Below are 18,507 nucleotides of genomic sequence, written 5' to 3'. Positions count from 1 at the left end.
TTATCCATTCCTCTATCTATGAACATTTAGTTTACTTCCATGTATTGGCTATTGTGATAGTGCTACAGTGAATATTGAGGTGCATATATCTTTTCCAGTTATGGTTTTCTCCAGATATATGCCCACGGTGGGATTCCTGGATCATATGGTAACTCTATTTTCAGTTTTTTAAGGAACCTCCATACTGTTCTCCATACTGGCTGTACCAGTTTGCATTCCCACCAACAGTGTAGGAGGGTTCCCTTTTTTTCCACACCCTCTCCAGCATTTATTGTTTGCAGATTTTTTTAACATCTTTATTGGGGTGTAATTGCTTTACAATGTTGTGTTAGTTTCTGTTGTATAACAAAGTGAATCAGCTATATGTATACATATCTCCTGCCTTTTGCGTCTCCCTCCCACCCTCCCTATCCCACCCTTCTAGGTGGTCACAAAGCACCGAGCTGATCTCCCTGTGCTATGCGGCTGCTTCCCACTAGCTTTCTATTTTACATTTGGTAGTGTATATATGTCCATGCCACTCTCTCACTTCGTCCCAGCTTACCCTTCCACCTCCCTGTGTCCTCAAGTCCATTCTCTACATCTGCATCTTTATTCTTGTCCCACCCTTCTTTGGTTCTTCAGAACCATTTTTTCTTTTTTAGATTCCATATATATGTGTTAGCATACGGTATTTGTTTTTCTCTTTCTGACTTACTTCACTCTGTATGACAGACTCTAGGTCCATCCACCTCACTACAAATAACTCAATTTCATTTCTTTTTATGGCTGAGTAATATTCCATTGTATATATGCACCACATCTTCTTTATCCATTCATCTGTCTATGGACACTTAGGTTGCTTCCATGTCCTGGCTACTGTAAATAAAGCTGCAATGAACATTGTGGTACTTGACTCTTTTTGAATTATGGTTTTCTCAGGGTTTATGCCCAGTAGTGGGATTGCTGGGTCATATGGTAGTTCTACTTTTACTTTTTTAAGGAACCTCCATACTCTTCTCCATAGTGGCTGTATCAATTTACATTCCCACCAACAGTGCAAGAGGGTTCCCTTTTCTCCACACCCTCTCCAGCATTTATTGTTTGCAGATTTTTTGATGATGGCCATTCTGACTGGTGTGAGGAGATAACTCACTGTAGTTTTGATTTGCATTTCTCTAATAATTAGTGATGTTGAGCAGATGTTCATGTGCCTCTTGACCATCTGTATGTCTTTGGAGAAATGTCTATTTAGATCTTCCACCCATTTTTTAATTGGGTTGTTTGGTTTTTTGACGTTGAGCTGCATGAGCTGTTTATATATTTTGGAGATTAATCCCTTGTTGGTTGTTTCATTTGTAAATATTTTCTCCCATTCTGAGGGTTGTCTTTTGGTCTTGTTTATGGTATCCTTTGCTGTGCAAAAGCTTTTAAGTTCAATTAGGTCCCATTTGTTTATTTTTGTTTTTATTTTCATTACTCTAGGAGGTGGATTGAAAAAGATTTTGTTGCAATTTATGTCAGAAGTGTTCTCCCTATGTTTTCCTCTAAAAGATTTTTAGTATCTGGCCTTACATTTAGGTCTTTAATCCATTTTGAGTTTATTTTTGTGTATAGTGTTAGGGTGTGTTCTAATTTCATTCTTTTACATGTAACTGTCCAGTTTACCCAGCATCATTTATTGAAGATCCTGTCTTTTCTCCATTGTATATTCTTGCCTCCTTTATCATAGATTAGGTGACCATAAGTGCATGGGTTTATCTCTGGACTTTCTATCCTATTCCATTGATCTATATTTCTCTTTTTGTGCCAGTACCATACTGTTTTGATAACTGTAGCTTTGTAGTATAGTCTGAAGTCAGGGAGCCTGATTACTCCAGCTCCGTTTTTCTTTCTGAAGATTTCTTTGGCTCTTTGTGGTCTTTTGTGTTTCCATACAAATTGTACAAATTTTTGGTTCTAATTCTGTGAAAAATGCCATTGGTAATTTGATAGGGATTGCATTGAATCTGTAGATTCCTTTGGGTAGTATAGTCATTTTCACAATATTGATTCTTCCAATCCAAGAACATAGTATGTCTCTCTATCTGTTTGTGTCATCTTTTATTTCTTTCATCAATATCTTATAGCCCCATGACTTTTATCTCAAATCTGTATTTCAGTCCAAACATCTCCCCCAGCTTTCATCATATCCAGCTGCCTGCTTTACCTCCTAACCTAAAAGTTCTGCAGTATGTACCTCACACACAATATATCCAGAATGGAATTTATCATTTCCTTTTTTCTCCCTCTTTCCTTAAGAGCCTACTTTGCAAGCTATCCAAACACATGATAAGGATGTGATTACAAAATGAAGCTAGTCCTGGTATAAATATCCCAGAACCTAGTAATATACACATAAATGAATACAATGGATAAATGAATTTAATACAACATAAAGGTGGCATTAGTAATTAGTGCTGGGATAACCAGTTAGGTATTGATGTTTGGGAAAGGGGAATCATCATGAACCTGAGATGGATTAAAGACTTCAGTGCAAACAAAAAAAAAAAAAAAGAAAGAAATCATAAAAAACTGAAAGCAAATAAGCATGATTAAATCAGAAATATTTGCATGGACTATTTTCAGTGAAAAACAGTGGACGTGACCTTCACCATGGCCCCTAGCTCCCTTAGCCTGTGTTCCATCCCAATTGTCAACCACCACTCCCATCACCAAACCAGAAACCTAAATGTCATTCATTGTTCCTCTCTCTCCATCAGCTCCTCACCCCGCCTTCACTGAGTCCTCCTGGTTTTACCCCTTAGCATTTCTCTAACCTCCTGTTCCCATTGCCCCTACTGCCTTCCTGTTGCTCATTGCTGCCATGTGTCCTGGTTTTTGAAATAATCCGCTGAAGTTTCCTTCCCTCCAGGATTGTCTTCCATACAGTTGCCAGAGGGATCTTTCTACAACACACATCGGACCTTCCTAAAATTTCCCAGGGCCTTCCCATTGGCCTCCCTGGTAAAGTTCAAACTCTCATGCAAGGCTCTCAGTGACCCAAACCCTGGGTTCTTTTCAGAGGTGCAGGTACTCCCTGCAGCCCTTCCAGAGAAGCCCATGGGCTGGTCCAACTTGCTGTGGCTTGTGTGACGCAGCAGCATGGAGTCCATCATGTCACTTTCTAGCACAGCTTCCGCTGCCTCTCTCACCCACCCCGCCCGGGGCTTGTATCAGGCCAAATTACTGTGAGGCACAGCCTGGGGCCCGTGATGCTTTTAGGGACCCAAGAAAATTTTTTAATTTTAATTTATTTTAAAATCAGGAAAAAATGAATATAATACTAGTGAATCTAGCACGGATTATATTCTTCTTTAAACCAATGAGTCATAAAGTATAATTTTTACCATATTTTAATGGAGGAAGGGGCCCATGAAAGCAGAAGTACCTAGGGCTCATGAAAATTATAATGCAGACCTGATTACATTACCCAAATAAAGCATTTGCAATTTAATCTTTACATGAGGCTCTGCCCTCTAGAAGCCCATGGGCTTCATTCTTACGCTTGTTACCTCATGGACAAGAAAAGTGCTCAACCGCCAGATATCGCCTCTTTATTCCTGAAAAATGGATAGAATGCATCCCTCTTGGTTTCGAAGGAGGCACGGGCTTTACCATAAAGCCCATTCAGCAGACCTCTGCATCTGTCTCTCAGCCAGAATGTCACATAGATCACTTAACTGCAAGGGAGGCTGAGGAATCTAGTGGTTAGCATCCCAGCCTGGAAAGTGGAGGAAGAGTATTGCGTGCTGACTGCTCAGGGCATAAAGGCCTCTGATCTGACCCTAGTGCATGCTCCAGACCCATCTTTGGTCACCCCTGGCTCACAAGGGATGCTCAGCCATCTCCCACCATGTGCAGTTCCCCCTCCATCTATACCCTTTCTCACATCCACACCTTTGCCCTTCCTGACGTGCCCCACCCCCACCCCCGCCACACTTCATCTTCCTTCAGGAATCCTTCCCTGATTTCTTCTCCCACCATAGCCTCAGTGAGGTGCCCATCCTAGTTATTTTCATAATAACCCAGACACAGTTGCCCCGAGGGACACAGGGATTGACAATTACCTGCTTTTGCACTTTTCTCCTGTTGCCTCGGCAATACCCACCACGGTGCCTGGTTCATGCTGAATCTTGGTGAATGCATGGTCTCCCCTCACCAGCTCCTCTCCTTTGTTTGCAGGGTCAGACAAGAGTCAGGGCATGTTGGCCTTGTCCATCAGTCCCAATCGGCGATACCTCGCTATCTCCGAGACTGTGCAAGAAAAACCTGTCATCACCATTTATGAATTGTCAGCCGTTCCTTGCCGAAAGCGCAAAGTCCTTAATAACTTTGACTTCCCAGTTCAGAAGTTCATTTGCATGGCTTTTTCTCCAGACTCCAAATACCTCTTGACCCAGACCTCACCTCCAGAGTCAAACCTTGTCTATTGGCTGTGGGAAAAACAGAAAATAATGGCCATCGTTAGAACTGATACCCAGAACAATGCTGTCTACCAGGTACCACCCAGCATGACAAGTATGGTGCAAATTATTAAAAATAGTACCAGCTGTCCCTCATTGAATGTTTTCTGTGTGTCAGGAATAGTGCTAATTTCTTAAAATGTATTTTAAAGTTTGCCTCACAACACCATATAAGGTATGCATAATTATTGTCTCTGTTTTAAAGATGAAGGAACTGAGTCTCCAAGAACTTAGCAGGGCCAGGACTCCCTGACCCCAGGGGCTGTGTTCTTCACTTTGGCCCAGAACTGCTTTCTGGTCCCAGGTCAAGCCCAGAGGCAGTTTGATCACATTTGCTGTCTCTCCCTGGTCCTGGCCTCTTCCGGGCAGCATTGTGAGGCCGTGGGAAGACTTCAGGAAGGTGGTGTGAAGTGGTAGGTCTTTAGGAAGCTGTCCATGAAATCGCACTTACGTGAGGAGCAGGAGTTTCTATCGTGGTTTGAGGGCAAAATGAAGAGGATGTGTCAGGGGGCTGGTTGGGGCCCAAGGAGGCTTTTCTTGGAGCAGTCAACCTGGTCTAGGATCTAGTGCTCAGTTTTCCAAGTCCAAGCACTCAGTTCTGTTCACGTTCAGAGATATTGGCTAGTCAGCATCTCGGGCACAGGCTCCGTTATTCTCACAAGAGTCTGGCTTGTGAACCAGCATGTCACAACCAGAACACACAGCATTTATCCAGTGTATTTCCTCCCTGGTAACAGAGTCCTTGGGAGATGAAATTAATAGTCAGAAGATTGCTTGCTGATCACAGAATCAGAGCAAAGGCAGGTAGAGCCCGAAGATTATTTCACCCGGGTCACAGTAAGGCATGATATGGCATCCTATTCAGAGCAGGGAGTACCTCCTTTCAAACAGATCCAGGAAACATTCATTGGATGCCCGCTGTGAACCCGGCACTGGGGATACAGAGATGAAAAAGCCACAGCCCCACCAGGTGCTCACCGTCCAGTGGAAGTGACAGGTTGACGGCCCATGACTGCGCATTGGGATGAGGGTAGAGAAAAAGGAAGTTTAGTCCCTGACATGTGGTTCCTTCGCCCTGAACAGGGCACACAAACCTGCCAAACCCTCATTTTATGCTTTCAGCTGAGCCTTCATTCCATTTTGCTGGCACAGAGTTTGGTGATTGTCAAGACCTGCTCATCTTGCTTTTTGGCCTTTGTCAGATGACTTTTGAAGGTTTCCTAGGTTAAAGACTCATGGGCTGTACAAATACAATGGATATAGATCTGTCCTCTTGTCAAATATGGTCTTAAAATTATACGATTTAGTGATGTTGAAAGGATCCTATGAGCTACCGGGATAACTCGTAATTAGTAAAATGGGAAATAATGCCATCAAGTTTAGTTTTATATATCTTTTTCTTTAATTCCTTCCCATTTTACAGGTGAGCTTCAATCCCCAGGATAACACTCAGATTTGTGTCACTGGAAATGGGATGTTTAAGCTTCTCCGTTTTGCTGAGGGAACCCTGAAGCAAACTAATTTTCAGAGGGGAGAACCCCAAAACTATCTCGCCCACACTTGGGTGTCTGATGACAAGATTGTTGTTGGCACCGATGCAGGCAGGCTCTTCCTCTTTGAGTCTGGAGATCAACGCTGGGAGACAAGTATCACGGTCAGGGAGCCCACCAGCGAGATGAAGAACCTGAGCGTGATCCAGGAATCCGAGAGGTAACAGCGCCCTCTGGGCAGGAGCTCTTGGAAAAATACACTCATCATGGTAATAGCATTACACCGAAAACAGCATTCTTTAAAAATCACCCCCTATCCCCTCTACCTTAAAAATCAATGCTTTTCATTTTCCCTCTGCCTTCTTAGTGTTCTTCCATATTCAAGCACAAATTTGAAAGTTATGACCGTAACCTAGATACAATCCTTTTTATTTTTATACCTAACCTCATTTTATAAACGTTTTAGTATGACTAGTCTTCAAAACAACAGATTTTCAAAAATATGTTTTCTAATGGCTGCCTAATTTACTGAATCAAATAAATGTCCACCAAGCCCTTGCAGTGTGCAAGGCATCTTGCTTGGTGCTGGGGACACAGGTCCATAGGACCTTACAATTCAGTGGGAGGCACCAGACCAACAAGGAAGTGCAAGGAAATGTTGTCGGTCAATCTGACAAAGCATATGGGCTAAAGTGGGGGGTCAGGATAAAGTTGTCTATTTTACCTCTACTGCAGCCAATAACAGTCGTATCTCACCCATATTGGAAAGTACCACTGTGTGTTCTCGACACTACCTTAAGCACTTTATATATATCCTCATTTGAGTCTTACCCTAAAAAGTATATATTATTATCATGCCCATTTTATAGATGAGGAAACTGAGGCTCAAAGAGGTTAAGTGCCTCACCCAGTATCACAGCACTGTTAAATGACAGGTCAGGATTCAAACCCAGACCTGTCTGACCCCAGAGCCTGAGCCCTCAACCACAATGGCACACTGTAGATGCCTCTTCCTCAGTGACTTTGGTTTCACCCATTTTCACCACCCTCCATGCCAATGACATCTCCTTTTTTATCGTGATTATGTTGAGAACTTCCTAATAAGACCATATGCCCTCCAGTTTTCTGGGTTCACCATCCTTCAGTGGGTCCAGGGCTCCAAGAATAAAGCTCAGACTCCTGAGCCTGGCCCATATGTCCCTGCTGCTTGGACCCTTCTTTACATCTGCAGCATCAGCTCTTGCCTCTGTCTACCACACATGCCTCGTGTACTCTCCTGCTTCTGGGCTTGGTCTGCCCCCACCCCGACCCCACTCCCCTGGACATAGACACATGCCTGACACAGTCCTCTTTGTCCTTCACATCTCAGCTGGGAACTCTCAGCCTCTGCTCATCTCAGATAGGTGGTCCTCCTCTGTAACTGTCCTCAGAAAATCCTTGTTAGCTGCTGACTGGGTGCTCCCATCCTACTCAGCTGCCCTTAACAGTCCTTATCACATGCCCCCTAGACCATCAGCTTCTCAGGGCAGGAACTGTGTCAACTTATTTACCATTGTTTCACAGAGCTGTTAACACAGCATAACTCCAGTAAATGTTATATGAATGAATGAACGAATGAAAACGTGTGAATGAATGAAAGAGAAACAATGGAAGGAAGGGAGGAAGGAGAAGGGAGGCAGGGAGGAAATGGAAATCTGGGTTCAAATCTCAGCTCTTGGGACTTCCCTGGTGGTCTAGTGGTTAGGACTCCACGCTTCCACTGCAGGGGGCACAGGTTCGATCCCTGGTCGGGGAACTAAGATCCCACGTGCCTTGCAGCATGGCCAAAACAAAAAACAAAACAAAACGAAAAACAAAAACCAAGTCTCGGCTCTTCCCCCTACTAATTTTGTGATCTTGGAAACAACCCCTCTGAGCCACATTTTTCCAAACAACAAAATGAATATGATAATAACAATGCGTGACCACACAGGTTGTGAGACTTCCACATAAATGCATAACCTTCCATCTTCCATGGAGCTCGGGGAGCATTCCCAGCCAAAGGGGAGCATTTGGGCCGTGGGAAAGGGGCTCACGCTGGTTTCTCCCACACCCAAGGACAGCCCTTCTTTCTCATCCCTAGCAGGATTCATCTCCTTGGAATTGTCTCTGTTATCCTTACATGCTGTCTTCTTTTCCAGCCTGATCGAATTTCCAACAGTCACCTCCCCAGTCCCTTCCTACGAGCAGGTCATGATGGCCAGCAGCCACCACCAGCTGCCTGTGCCCCAGGTGTCTGCCATCGCAGCCTATTCCAAGGGATTTGCCTGCTCTGCTGGGCCAGGGAGAGTTCTACTGTTTGAGAAGACGGAAGAGAAGGAGTTTTACCGTGAGAGCAGGGAAATCCGGGTAAGGAGGGGAGGAAGCAGCAATACTGGGGTCCAACTGGCATTTGTTCTCTGGCCGCAGAGCACTGACAGGGCATCTGATGCGGGGAGAGGGGCTGAGGGCTGAGCCATTTGTCCTGAGGGGAGTTTTAGGATGGGTTGGACAGAATTGGGGTATAGAAATAGGGAGATCCGGATCTCACTCCTGGGAGAGAGCTTTGGCAAATTCTATTTTCTCTTTGAAGTCCAGTGTTCCCATAATGTCTATTGATATTTAATGTCAAGAAAACTACCTGGTACACAGCAAGCATTCAGTAAATATTTGGGGAATAAGTGATACAAACTGTTGTGGAGAGAGAGCTTATCTGGTTGGGGAAGAACCAGGAAGGCTTCAAGGTGTTTGAGGATAATCTTTGAGGAAGGGTCATAGAGGGTGGATAACATTTGACAGGAAGAAACGGATCAGGAATTCCAGGTGAAAGTGTGTGTTTGTGAGACATCTGTTGCCCAGTGGAGGGGCCTGAAGTCACTTGAAGGGAAAGGGAGGAGCTAAGTCTGGTGAAAGATGGCAAAGCCGGCCTGAGGAGTGTGCATGTAAATCGGCAGGCATCCTGTTTTCAGAGAAGAAGCATTATGCTTCAGAAAAGTAATCTGCCTGGGATGCGTGGTGCGGGCGATTTGGGGGAATTGGATATGAAGTGGTTCAATACACAATGAATGAGTTAGGCTTGACTCTGAGGTTTACTGGCTGAGTGCCTTCACATGAGTTGCTGAATCTAGCAAACCTGTGTCTCTCTGTTAAGGAAATAGCCTATCCCTTGTGGTTATTGAAAGGATTAAACGACATCTGTGTAATCACTGATGCAGTGCCTGTGCTTAATAAATGATACTAGTTATTATTGCCACCGTTAGGAATCAGTTCTGAGGCTTTTTTGTTACTGAAGCGAAAAGGCAGTGAAGTCTAGGATCACAGCAGTGGGAAGCAGAGAGAGCCTTTGTGAAGGTTAAGTCTGTAGGACGTTCCCTGAGCATATGGGGGAGGCCAGAGATAAGGAGCTCTCAGGAAGATGTCCAGGCTCTGTGCTGGGTGCTGGGAAAGGATGCCACGGCACGAAAACTGGAGCTGAGAGCAAGGTGGGTGGGGACTCAGGGGGACCACTGTGAGTTTACTTTGCCTATAAAGCAGGTCATTCTTTTGTGTGTTTATTCATTTAACAAATATTTATTGAGTGTTTACTATGTGCCAGGCTCTATGCTTGGGGCTGGGATACCGATGAGAAGTAACCACACTAAGACTTGCCCTTAGAGCTCAGTCAACAAGTAAACAAACAAATATGAACAGATTGTTGGATGAGATCAATTCTGTGAAGAAAATAAAGCCAGGAAAGGACAGGGTGCGAGAGGGGCTTCTGTTCTAGAGAGAGTGACCTGGGGAGGCCTCGCTGAGGAATGTTGACATTTGACCAGAGATAAGGATAAAGTGAAGCAGTTGGATATGTGGTTTAGACCTTGGGAGTGAGATCAATGTATCCACCACACACACACCCATAGTGCTTGGCTTGTATCTTGGCACATAGTCAGTGCTTTATTTTCACTATTTTAAGTATTTATTATCGTAATTACTTTACTACTGTTGTTTTCACTGAACCCTTATATTAGGTAAAATCACTGAGAGAGAAAATAATAGAGCCAAAAAGAGAACTGAGGACAAAACTTAGCATTTCCTAGTTTCAAGACTGAGACAGGATGAGAATCCAGCAGGGCACTGAGAAGGTGTTGTCCTTCACTCATTCAGTCAACAAACATCCATCATGCAGCTATCACGGGCCAGGCTCTGTGGTGTGGCCTGCGGTGGGTGAATCGGACATGGGCACTTCCCTCGTGGACCTCACTGGGGGAGGACAGTGAGGCCACACCGCACAGTCACTGAGCGCCTGCTATGTGTCAGGCACTGCTCCAAGCACCAGGAGACAGATGTGGGAACAGACACGGTCCTCGGTCTGTGGACTCCCATTCTACTTTACAGAGTGTGATGCGTGTGACAGCAGAGGAAACCCCGGGTGCTGTGGCACATTGAGGGAACATCAGGGCCCACTCAGCCCAGCGTGGTCAGGGAGAGCTTCCCAGAGCCCTTGCTGTTCTGGAGAGGCAGGGAGAATGGACTTCATGAGGACGGGTTAGGAGGTACCTAGGAAGACAGGACTCCAGGCAGGGGCAGGGCAGCACGGGAGGCCAGGGCCTTCTAGGGAGGAAGGTGCCAAGGTCACTGCTGCAGGCTCTAGAAAAGCCTAGAAGATGAGGGCTGAGCAGGGGCATCAGGCTTTGGTGATGTTTATGAGAACAGTTTTAGTAAATGATGCGGTGGAAGCCACATTATAAGGAATTAAGAACTGAGTGGGTGGTAGGGAAGTGGAGATGGTACGTGCAGAACAGCCTTTCAATAAGTTTGGTTGTTAATAGAAGGAGAGAAGTAGCAGGGAAAAGGAAATCTAGTTTCTTAATGTCTACTAGGAACTCCCGGCCCCCTGAGACCGCTGCAGGAGCTGTGTGACCCCTTCTCTTCTCTCTGCCCTGTCACCCAGTCCACGTGGCAGAAGGGCTGCCACCTTCCCCTCTACCGCCCTGGAGCACACACTGCGTACCTGGTGCAGGTGGGCGCCCACACTGGCCTCCCAACAGCTGGGCGAGAGTCGGGGTTAGACTAACGCTGGTTGTGAGGGGGGAATCTCAAACTGAGATGTACAGATGGATCAGTTTCACCTGTGCTGCTGCCTTATTATTCAGCCACTAACCACTTAAAGGTGAGTAGGAAACCCACAGAAACGGAGGCCCCTCAAGCCCTCCCTTCTCCACATCTGAGGAGGATCCACGAAGCATGGTCAGGAGTCTATAAGCTACAGTATCTGAGAGAATCTGAAAGCCCGAGGACACCTGACAATGTGAGGGCATTGCTGACCGCTGTTCTGTGTCTTGGGCAGATTCCTGTGGACCCACGGAGCAATGACCCGAGTCAGTCAGACAAACAGGACGTGCTCTGCATGTGCTTCAGCCCCTCCGAGGAAACGCTGATCGCCAGCACCAGCAAGAACCAGCTCTACAGCATCACCATGTCCCTGACGGAGATCAGCAAGGTGAGTCTCCCAGCAGCGCTACCTTCCAGCCCGCGGACTGGTCACCATGTGGGAAAATTTTAATCCAATTCCTGAGTGTAGGCTCACTCACCACTTCATAACAGAGCAAAAGAAACTAAGATTTCAAGTTGTCCATGTAAGGAGTGCTCCGATACCCTGGGTGGCTGGGGGAGGGGTGCCCGGGAATGTGATTGCTGCAGCCTCTTTGGAGAACACCCTGGAGACATCTGTCAGATTTAAATTGTACCTGTCTTTAACCCAGCAAGCAAGTGTACTTCAGGTATTTAATGTACGGCTATACCTGCTTCTGTGCACAGAGATGTATATATGTAAAGTTTTATCATTGCTTTTCGTTTTTAAATAACAAAGAAAGCCAGTATGAATACACTGCAGACATTGCAACAAAAAAGCCGTATTAAAGATAAAAATAATCACTTTGTGCTTATAAAAGTTTCACTTCATCAAGCAGACGTTAGTTTTAAATTTGTATGCACCTAGGGGCTTCCTTGGTGGCGCAGTGGTTGAGAGTCTGCCTGCCGATGCAGGGGACACAGGTTCGTGCCCCGGTCCGGGAAGATCCCACATGCCACGGAGCAGCTAGGCCCGTGAGCCATGGCCGCTGAGCCTACGCATCCGGAGCCTGTGCTCCGCAACCGGAGAGGCCACAACAGTGAGAGGCCTGCGTACCACCAAAAAATAAATAAATAAATAATTTGTATGCACCTGATAGCATGGACTCAAAATATATCCAGAAAACTCTGGCAGAACAACAAGGAAAATAAACCACCTACAATCGTAGGAGATTTTAATATATCTTTTTCAGTAATGGTGGTTTTCTAAATAACAGCTGTATTGAGTTATAATTCATTATACAGTTCACCTATTTAAAATGTACAATACGATGGTTTTTAGTATATTCACAGACTTGTGCAGCCATTACCTCCATCAATTTTAGAACACTTTCATCACTTAAAAAAAAATATGCCCTTTAGCTATTATGCTCCCACCATCCCATCTGCCTCCCTCCCAGCTGTAGCCAACCACTAATGTCTTGTGTCTGTATAGATTTCCCTTTTCTGAACATTGCATACCAATATGTGGACTCTTGGGACTGGCTCCTTTCACTTAGCACAATGTTTTTAAGTTTCATCCATGTGGTAGCATGTATCAGTACTCCACTCTTTTTTTGGCTGCGTCGGGTCATTGAGGCATGCAGGATCTGTCGTTGCGGTGCTTGGAATGCAGGATCTTTCGTTGTGCCACTCGGGCTTTTCTCTAGTTGTGGTGTGTGGGCTTTCCCTCTCTAATTCTGTCGTGCAGGCTCCCGGGCACGTGGGCGCTGCAGTTTGCGGCACGTGGGCTCTCTCCTTGAGGTGCGTGAGCTCAGTAGTTGCAGCACATGGGCTTAGTTGCATCACAGCATGTGGGATCTTAGGTCCCTGATCAGGGATTGAACCTACGTCCCCTGCATTGGAAGGCAGCTTCTTTACCACTGGACCACCAGGGAAGTCCCTTGTACTCCATTCCTTTACATGGCCAAATAATATTCCATTGCATGGCTGTACCACTTTTGTTGGTCTAATCATCAGTTGATGAACATTTGGGCTGTTTCTACCTTTTAGATATTATAAAGACTGCTGCTATAAACATCTGTGTACAAGTTTTTCTGTAGACATATGTTTTTATCCTTCAGGGTGTATACCTAGGAGTGGAATTCCTGGGTCACGTAGTAACTCAGTATTTAAGGAACTGCCAGATAGTTTTCCAAGGTGCTGCACCATTTATATTCCTATCAGCTGTGTACGAGTGTTCTCATTTCTCTCTGTTTTTGCCAACATTTGTTCTTATCTGTTTTTAAATTACACTCACTCCCTCTTGCAAGAGCACCGGAATCACAATGAACTGCTGAACAATCATCAACAGAAAGACACTAGGACTCACTGAAAAAGATACCCCACATCCAAAGACAAAGGAGAAGCCTTAATGAGATGGTAGGAGGGGTGCAATCACAATAAAATCAAATCCCATAACTGCTGGGTGGATGACTCACAAACTGGAGAACACTTATACCATAGAAGTCCACCTACTGGAGTGAAGGTTCTGAGCCACACGTCAGGCTTCCCAACCTGAGGGTCCAGCAATGGGAAGAGGAATTCCTAGAGAATCAGACTTCGAAGGCTAGCGGGATTTGATTACAGGACTTCAATAGGACTGGGGGAAACAGAGACTCCACTCTTGGAGGGCACACACAAAGTAGTGTGTGCACTGGAACCCACGGGAAGGAGCAGTGACCCCACAGGAGACTGAATCAGACCAGCTGCTAGTGTTGGAGGGTCTCCTGCAGAGGCTGGGGGTGGTTCTATCTCACCGTGAGGACAAGGACACTGGCAGCAGAAGTTCTGGGAAGTACTCCTTGGTGTGAGCCCTCCCAGAGTCCACCATTAGCCTCACCAAAGAGCCTGGGTAGGCTCAAGTGTTGGGTCGCCTCAGGCCAAACAACCAACAGGGAGGGAACCCAGCCCCACCCATCAGCAGACAAGAGGATTAAAGTTTTACTGAGCTCTGCCTGCCAGAGCAACAGCCAGCTCTACCCACCACCAGTCCATTCCATGAGGAAACTTGCACAATCCTCTTAGATAGCCTCATCCACCAGAAGGCAGACAACAGAAGCAAGAAGAGATACAATCCTGCAGCCCGTGGAACAAAAACCACATTCACAGAAAGATAGACGAGATGAAAAGGCAGAGAGCTATGTACCAGATGAAGGAACAAGATAAAACCCCAGAAAAACAACTAAATGAAGTGGAAATAGGCAACCTTCCAGAAAAAGAATTCAGAATAATGATAGTGAAGATGATTCAGGACCTCGGAAAAAGAATGGAGGCAAAGATCAAGAAGATGCAAGAAATATTTAACAAAGACCTAGAAGACTTAAAGAACAAACAAACAGAGATGAACAATACAATAAATGAGATGAAGAATACACTAGAAGGAATCAGTAGCAGAATAACTGAGGCAGAAGAACGGATAAGTGACCTGGAAGACAGAATGGTGGAATTCACTGCTGCAGAACAGACTAAAGAAAAAAGAATGAAAATAAGTGAAGACAGCCTAAGAGACCTCTGGGACATTAAAGGCAACAACATTCACATTATAGAGGTCCCAGAAAGAGAAGAGAGAGAGAAAGTACCCGAGAAAATATTTGACGAGATTATAGTTAAAAACTTCCCTAACATGGGAAAGGAAATAGCCACCCAAGTCCAGGAAGCGCAGAGAGCCCCATACAGGATAAACCCAAGGAGAAACATGCCAAGACACATAGTAATCAAACTGGCAAAAATTAAAGAGAGAAAAATTATTGAAAGCAGCAAGGGAAAAACGGCAAATAACATACAAGGGAACTCCCATAAGGTTAACAGCTGATTTCTCAGCAGAAACTCTACAAGCCAGAAGGGAGTGGCATGACATATTTAAAGTGATGAAAGGGAAGAACCTACATCAAAGACTACTCTACCCAGCAAGGATCTCATTCAGATTCTATGGAGAAATCAAAAGCTTTACAGACAAGCAAAAGCTAAGAGAATTCAGCACCACCAAACCAGCCCTACAACAAATGGTAAAGGAACTTCTCTAAGTGGGAAACACAAGAGAAGAAAAGGACCTACAAAAACAAACCCAAAACAATTAAGAAAATGGTCATAGGAACATACATATAGATAATTACCTTAAACATGTATGGATTAAATGCTCCAACCAGAAGACACAGGCTTGCTGAATGGATACAGAAACAAGACCCATATATATGCTGTCTACAAGAGATGCACTTCAGACCTAGGGACACGTACAGACTGAAAGTGAGGGGATAGAAAAAGATATTCCATGCAAATGGAAATCAAAAGAAAGCTGGAGTAGCAATACTCATATAAGACAAAATAGACTTTCAAATAAAGAATGTTACAAGACACAAGGAAGGACACTACATAATGATCAAGGGATCAATCCAAGAAGAAGATATAACAATTATAAATATATATGCACCCAACATAGGAGCACCTCAATACATAAGGCAACTGCTAACTGTTGCTTCTTTTAAAGCAAACTTTAAAAGAAGAAATCGAGGGCTTCCCTGGTGGCGCAGTGGTTGAGAATCCGCCTGCCGATGCAGGGGACACGGGTTCGTGCCCTGGTCCGGGAAGATCCCACATGCCGTGGAGCGGCTGGGCCCGTGAGCCATGGCTGCTGAGCCTGCGCGTCCGGAGCCTGTGCTCCGCAATGGGAGAGGCCACAGCAGTGAGAGGCCCACGTACCACCAAAAAAAAAAAAAAAAATTATAAAAAAAGAAGAAATCGACAGTAACACAATAATAGTGGGGGACTTCAACACCTCACTTACCCCAATGGACAAATCATCCAAACAGAAAATTAATAAGGAAACACAAGCTTTAAATGACACAACAGACCAGAGAGATTTAATTGATATTTATAGGACATTCCTTCCAAAAACAGCAGATTACACTTTCTTCTCAAGTGCGAATGGAACATTCTCCAGGGTAGATCATATCTTGGGTCACAAATCAAGCCTCAGTAAATTTAAGAAAATTGAAATCATAATCAAGCATCTTTTCTGACCACAACACTATGAGATTAGAAATCAATTACAGGCAAAAAAAACATAAAAAACAAACACATGGAGGCTAAACAATACGTTAGTAAATAACCAAGAGATCACTGAAGAAATCAAAGCAAAATCAAAAAATACCTAGAGACAAATGACAATGAAAACATGACAATCCAAAACCTATGGGATTCAGCAAAAGCAGTTCTAAGAGGGAGGTTTATAGCAATACAATCCTACCTCAAGATACAACAAACATCTCAAATAAACAATCTAACCTTACACCTAAAGGAACTAGAGAAAGAAGAACAAACAAAACCCAAAGGTAGTAGAAGGAAAGAAATCATAAAGATCAGAGCAGAAATAAATGAAATAGAAGCAAAGAACAATAAAACTAAAGTTGGGGATTTTGGTTTTTGTTTGTTTGTGGTACACAGGCCTCTTACTGTTGTGGCCTCTCCCGTTGCGGAGCACAGGCTCTGGACGCAGAGGCTCAGCAGCCATGGCTCACGGGCCCAGCCGCTCCACGACATGTGGGATCTTCCCAGACCAGGGCACGAACCCATGTCCCCTGCACCGGCAGGCGGATTCTCAACCACTGCACCACCAGGGAAGCCCCCTAAAGTCGGTTTTTGGAGAAGATAAACAAAATTGATAAACCATTAGCCAGACTCATCAAGAAAAAGAGGGAGAGGACTCAAATCAATAAAATTAGAAATGAAAAAGGAGAAGTTACAACAAACACTGCAGAAATACAAAGCATCCTAAGAAACTACTACAAGCAACTATGCCAATAAAATGGACAACCTGGAAGAAATGGACAAATACTTACAAAGGTATAACCTTCCAAGACTGAACCAGGAAGAAATAGAAAATATGAACAGACCAATCACAAGTAATGAAATTGAAACTGTGATTAAAAATCTTCCAACAAACAAAAGTTCAGGACCAGTTGGCTTCACAGATGAATTCTATCAAACATTTAGAGAAGAGCTAACACCCATCCTTCTCAAACTCTTCCAAAAAATTGCAGAGGAAGAAATACTCCCAAACTCATTCTATGAGGCCACCATCACCCTGATACCAAAACCAGACAAAGATACTACAGGGCTTCCCTGGTGGCACAGTGGTTGAGAGTCCGCCTGCCGATGCAGGAGACACGGGTTCGTGCCCTGGTCGGGGAGGATCCCACATGCCGCGGAGTGGCTGGGCCTGTGAGCCATGGCCGCTGAGCCTGCGCGTCCGCAGCCTGTGCTCCGCAATGGGAGAGGCCACAACAGTGAGAGGCCCGCAAACCCAAAAAAAAAAAAAAAAAAAAAGATACTACAAAAAAAGAAAATTACAGACCAATGTCACTGATAAACATAGGTGCAAAAATCCTCAACAAAATACTAGCAAACAGTATCCAACAACACATTAAAAGGATCATACACCATGATCAAGTGGGATTTAACCCAGGGATGCAAGGATTCTTCAATACATGCAAATCAATCAATGTGATACACCATATTAACAAATTGAAGAATAAAAACTGTATGATCATCTCAATAGATGCAGAAAAAGCTTTTGACAAAATTCAACACCCAGTTATGATAAAAACTCTCCAGAAAGTGGGCATAGAGGGAACCTACGTCAACATAATAAAGGCCATATATGACAAACCCACAGCAAATATCATTCTCAATGGTGAAAAACTGAAAGCATTTCCTCTAAGATCAGGAACAAGACAAGGATGTCCACTCTCACCACTATTATTCAACATAGTTTTGGAAGTCCTAGCCATGGCAATCAGAGAAGAAAAAGAAATGAAAGAAATACAAATTGGAAAAGAAGTAAAACTGTCACTGTTTGCAGATGACATGATATTATACATAGAGAATCCTAAAGATGCCACCAGAAAACTGCTAGAGCTAATCAATGAATTTGGTAAAGTTGCAGGATACAAAATGAATGCACAGAAATCTCTCACATTCCTATACACTGATGATGAAAAATCTGAAAGAGAAATTAAGGAAACACTCCCATTTACCATTGCAACAACAAGAATAAAATACTTAGGAATAAACCTACCTAGGGAGACAAAAGACCTGTATGCAAAAAACTATAAGACACTGATGAAAGAAATTAAAGATGATACCAACAGATGGAGAGATATACCATGTTCTTGGATTGGAAGAATCAATATTGTGAAAATGACTATACTACCCAAAGCAATCTACAGATTCAATGAAATCCCTATCAAATTACCAATGGCATTTTTTACAGAACTAGAACAAAAAATCTTAAAATTTGTATGGAGACACAAAAGACTCCAAATAGCCAAAGCAGTCTTGAGGGAAAAAAGCAGAGCTGGAGAAATCGGACTCCCTGACTTCACACTATACTACAAAGCTACAGTAATCAAGACAATGTGGTACTGGCA

The 18,507-nt window shown here is 44.1% G+C and overlaps 1 protein-coding gene across 6 annotated transcripts in view; it reads left to right on the top strand.

The window, feature by feature from the left end:
- CFAP57 (cilia and flagella associated protein 57) overlaps positions 1 to 18,507 on the top strand; it is a 78,473-nt gene that overhangs the window by 3,995 nt on the left and 55,971 nt on the right. For 3 of the 6 annotated variants that reach the window (XM_067009712.1, XM_067009707.1, XM_067009733.1), the window contains exons 2-5: positions 4,204 to 4,520; positions 5,908 to 6,194; positions 8,155 to 8,362; positions 11,319 to 11,471. In XM_067009712.1, the coding sequence (XP_066865813.1) occupies positions 4,204 to 4,520; positions 5,908 to 6,194; positions 8,155 to 8,362; positions 11,319 to 11,471 (965 nt within the window). The remainder of the gene's footprint in view (positions 1 to 4,203; positions 4,521 to 5,907; positions 6,195 to 8,154; positions 8,363 to 11,318; positions 11,472 to 18,507) is intronic. The other 3 variants (XM_067009717.1, XM_067009725.1, XM_067009721.1) reach the window with 1 other exon arrangement.

The sequence above is a fragment of the Kogia breviceps genome, chromosome 1, assembly GCF_026419965.1.
Source record: "Kogia breviceps isolate mKogBre1 chromosome 1, mKogBre1 haplotype 1, whole genome shotgun sequence".
Classification (NCBI taxonomy): Eukaryota; Metazoa; Chordata; class Mammalia; order Artiodactyla; family Physeteridae; genus Kogia; species Kogia breviceps.
Note: the sequence above shows the minus strand (reverse complement) of the source record. Positions and strands in the feature narration are given on the sequence as shown.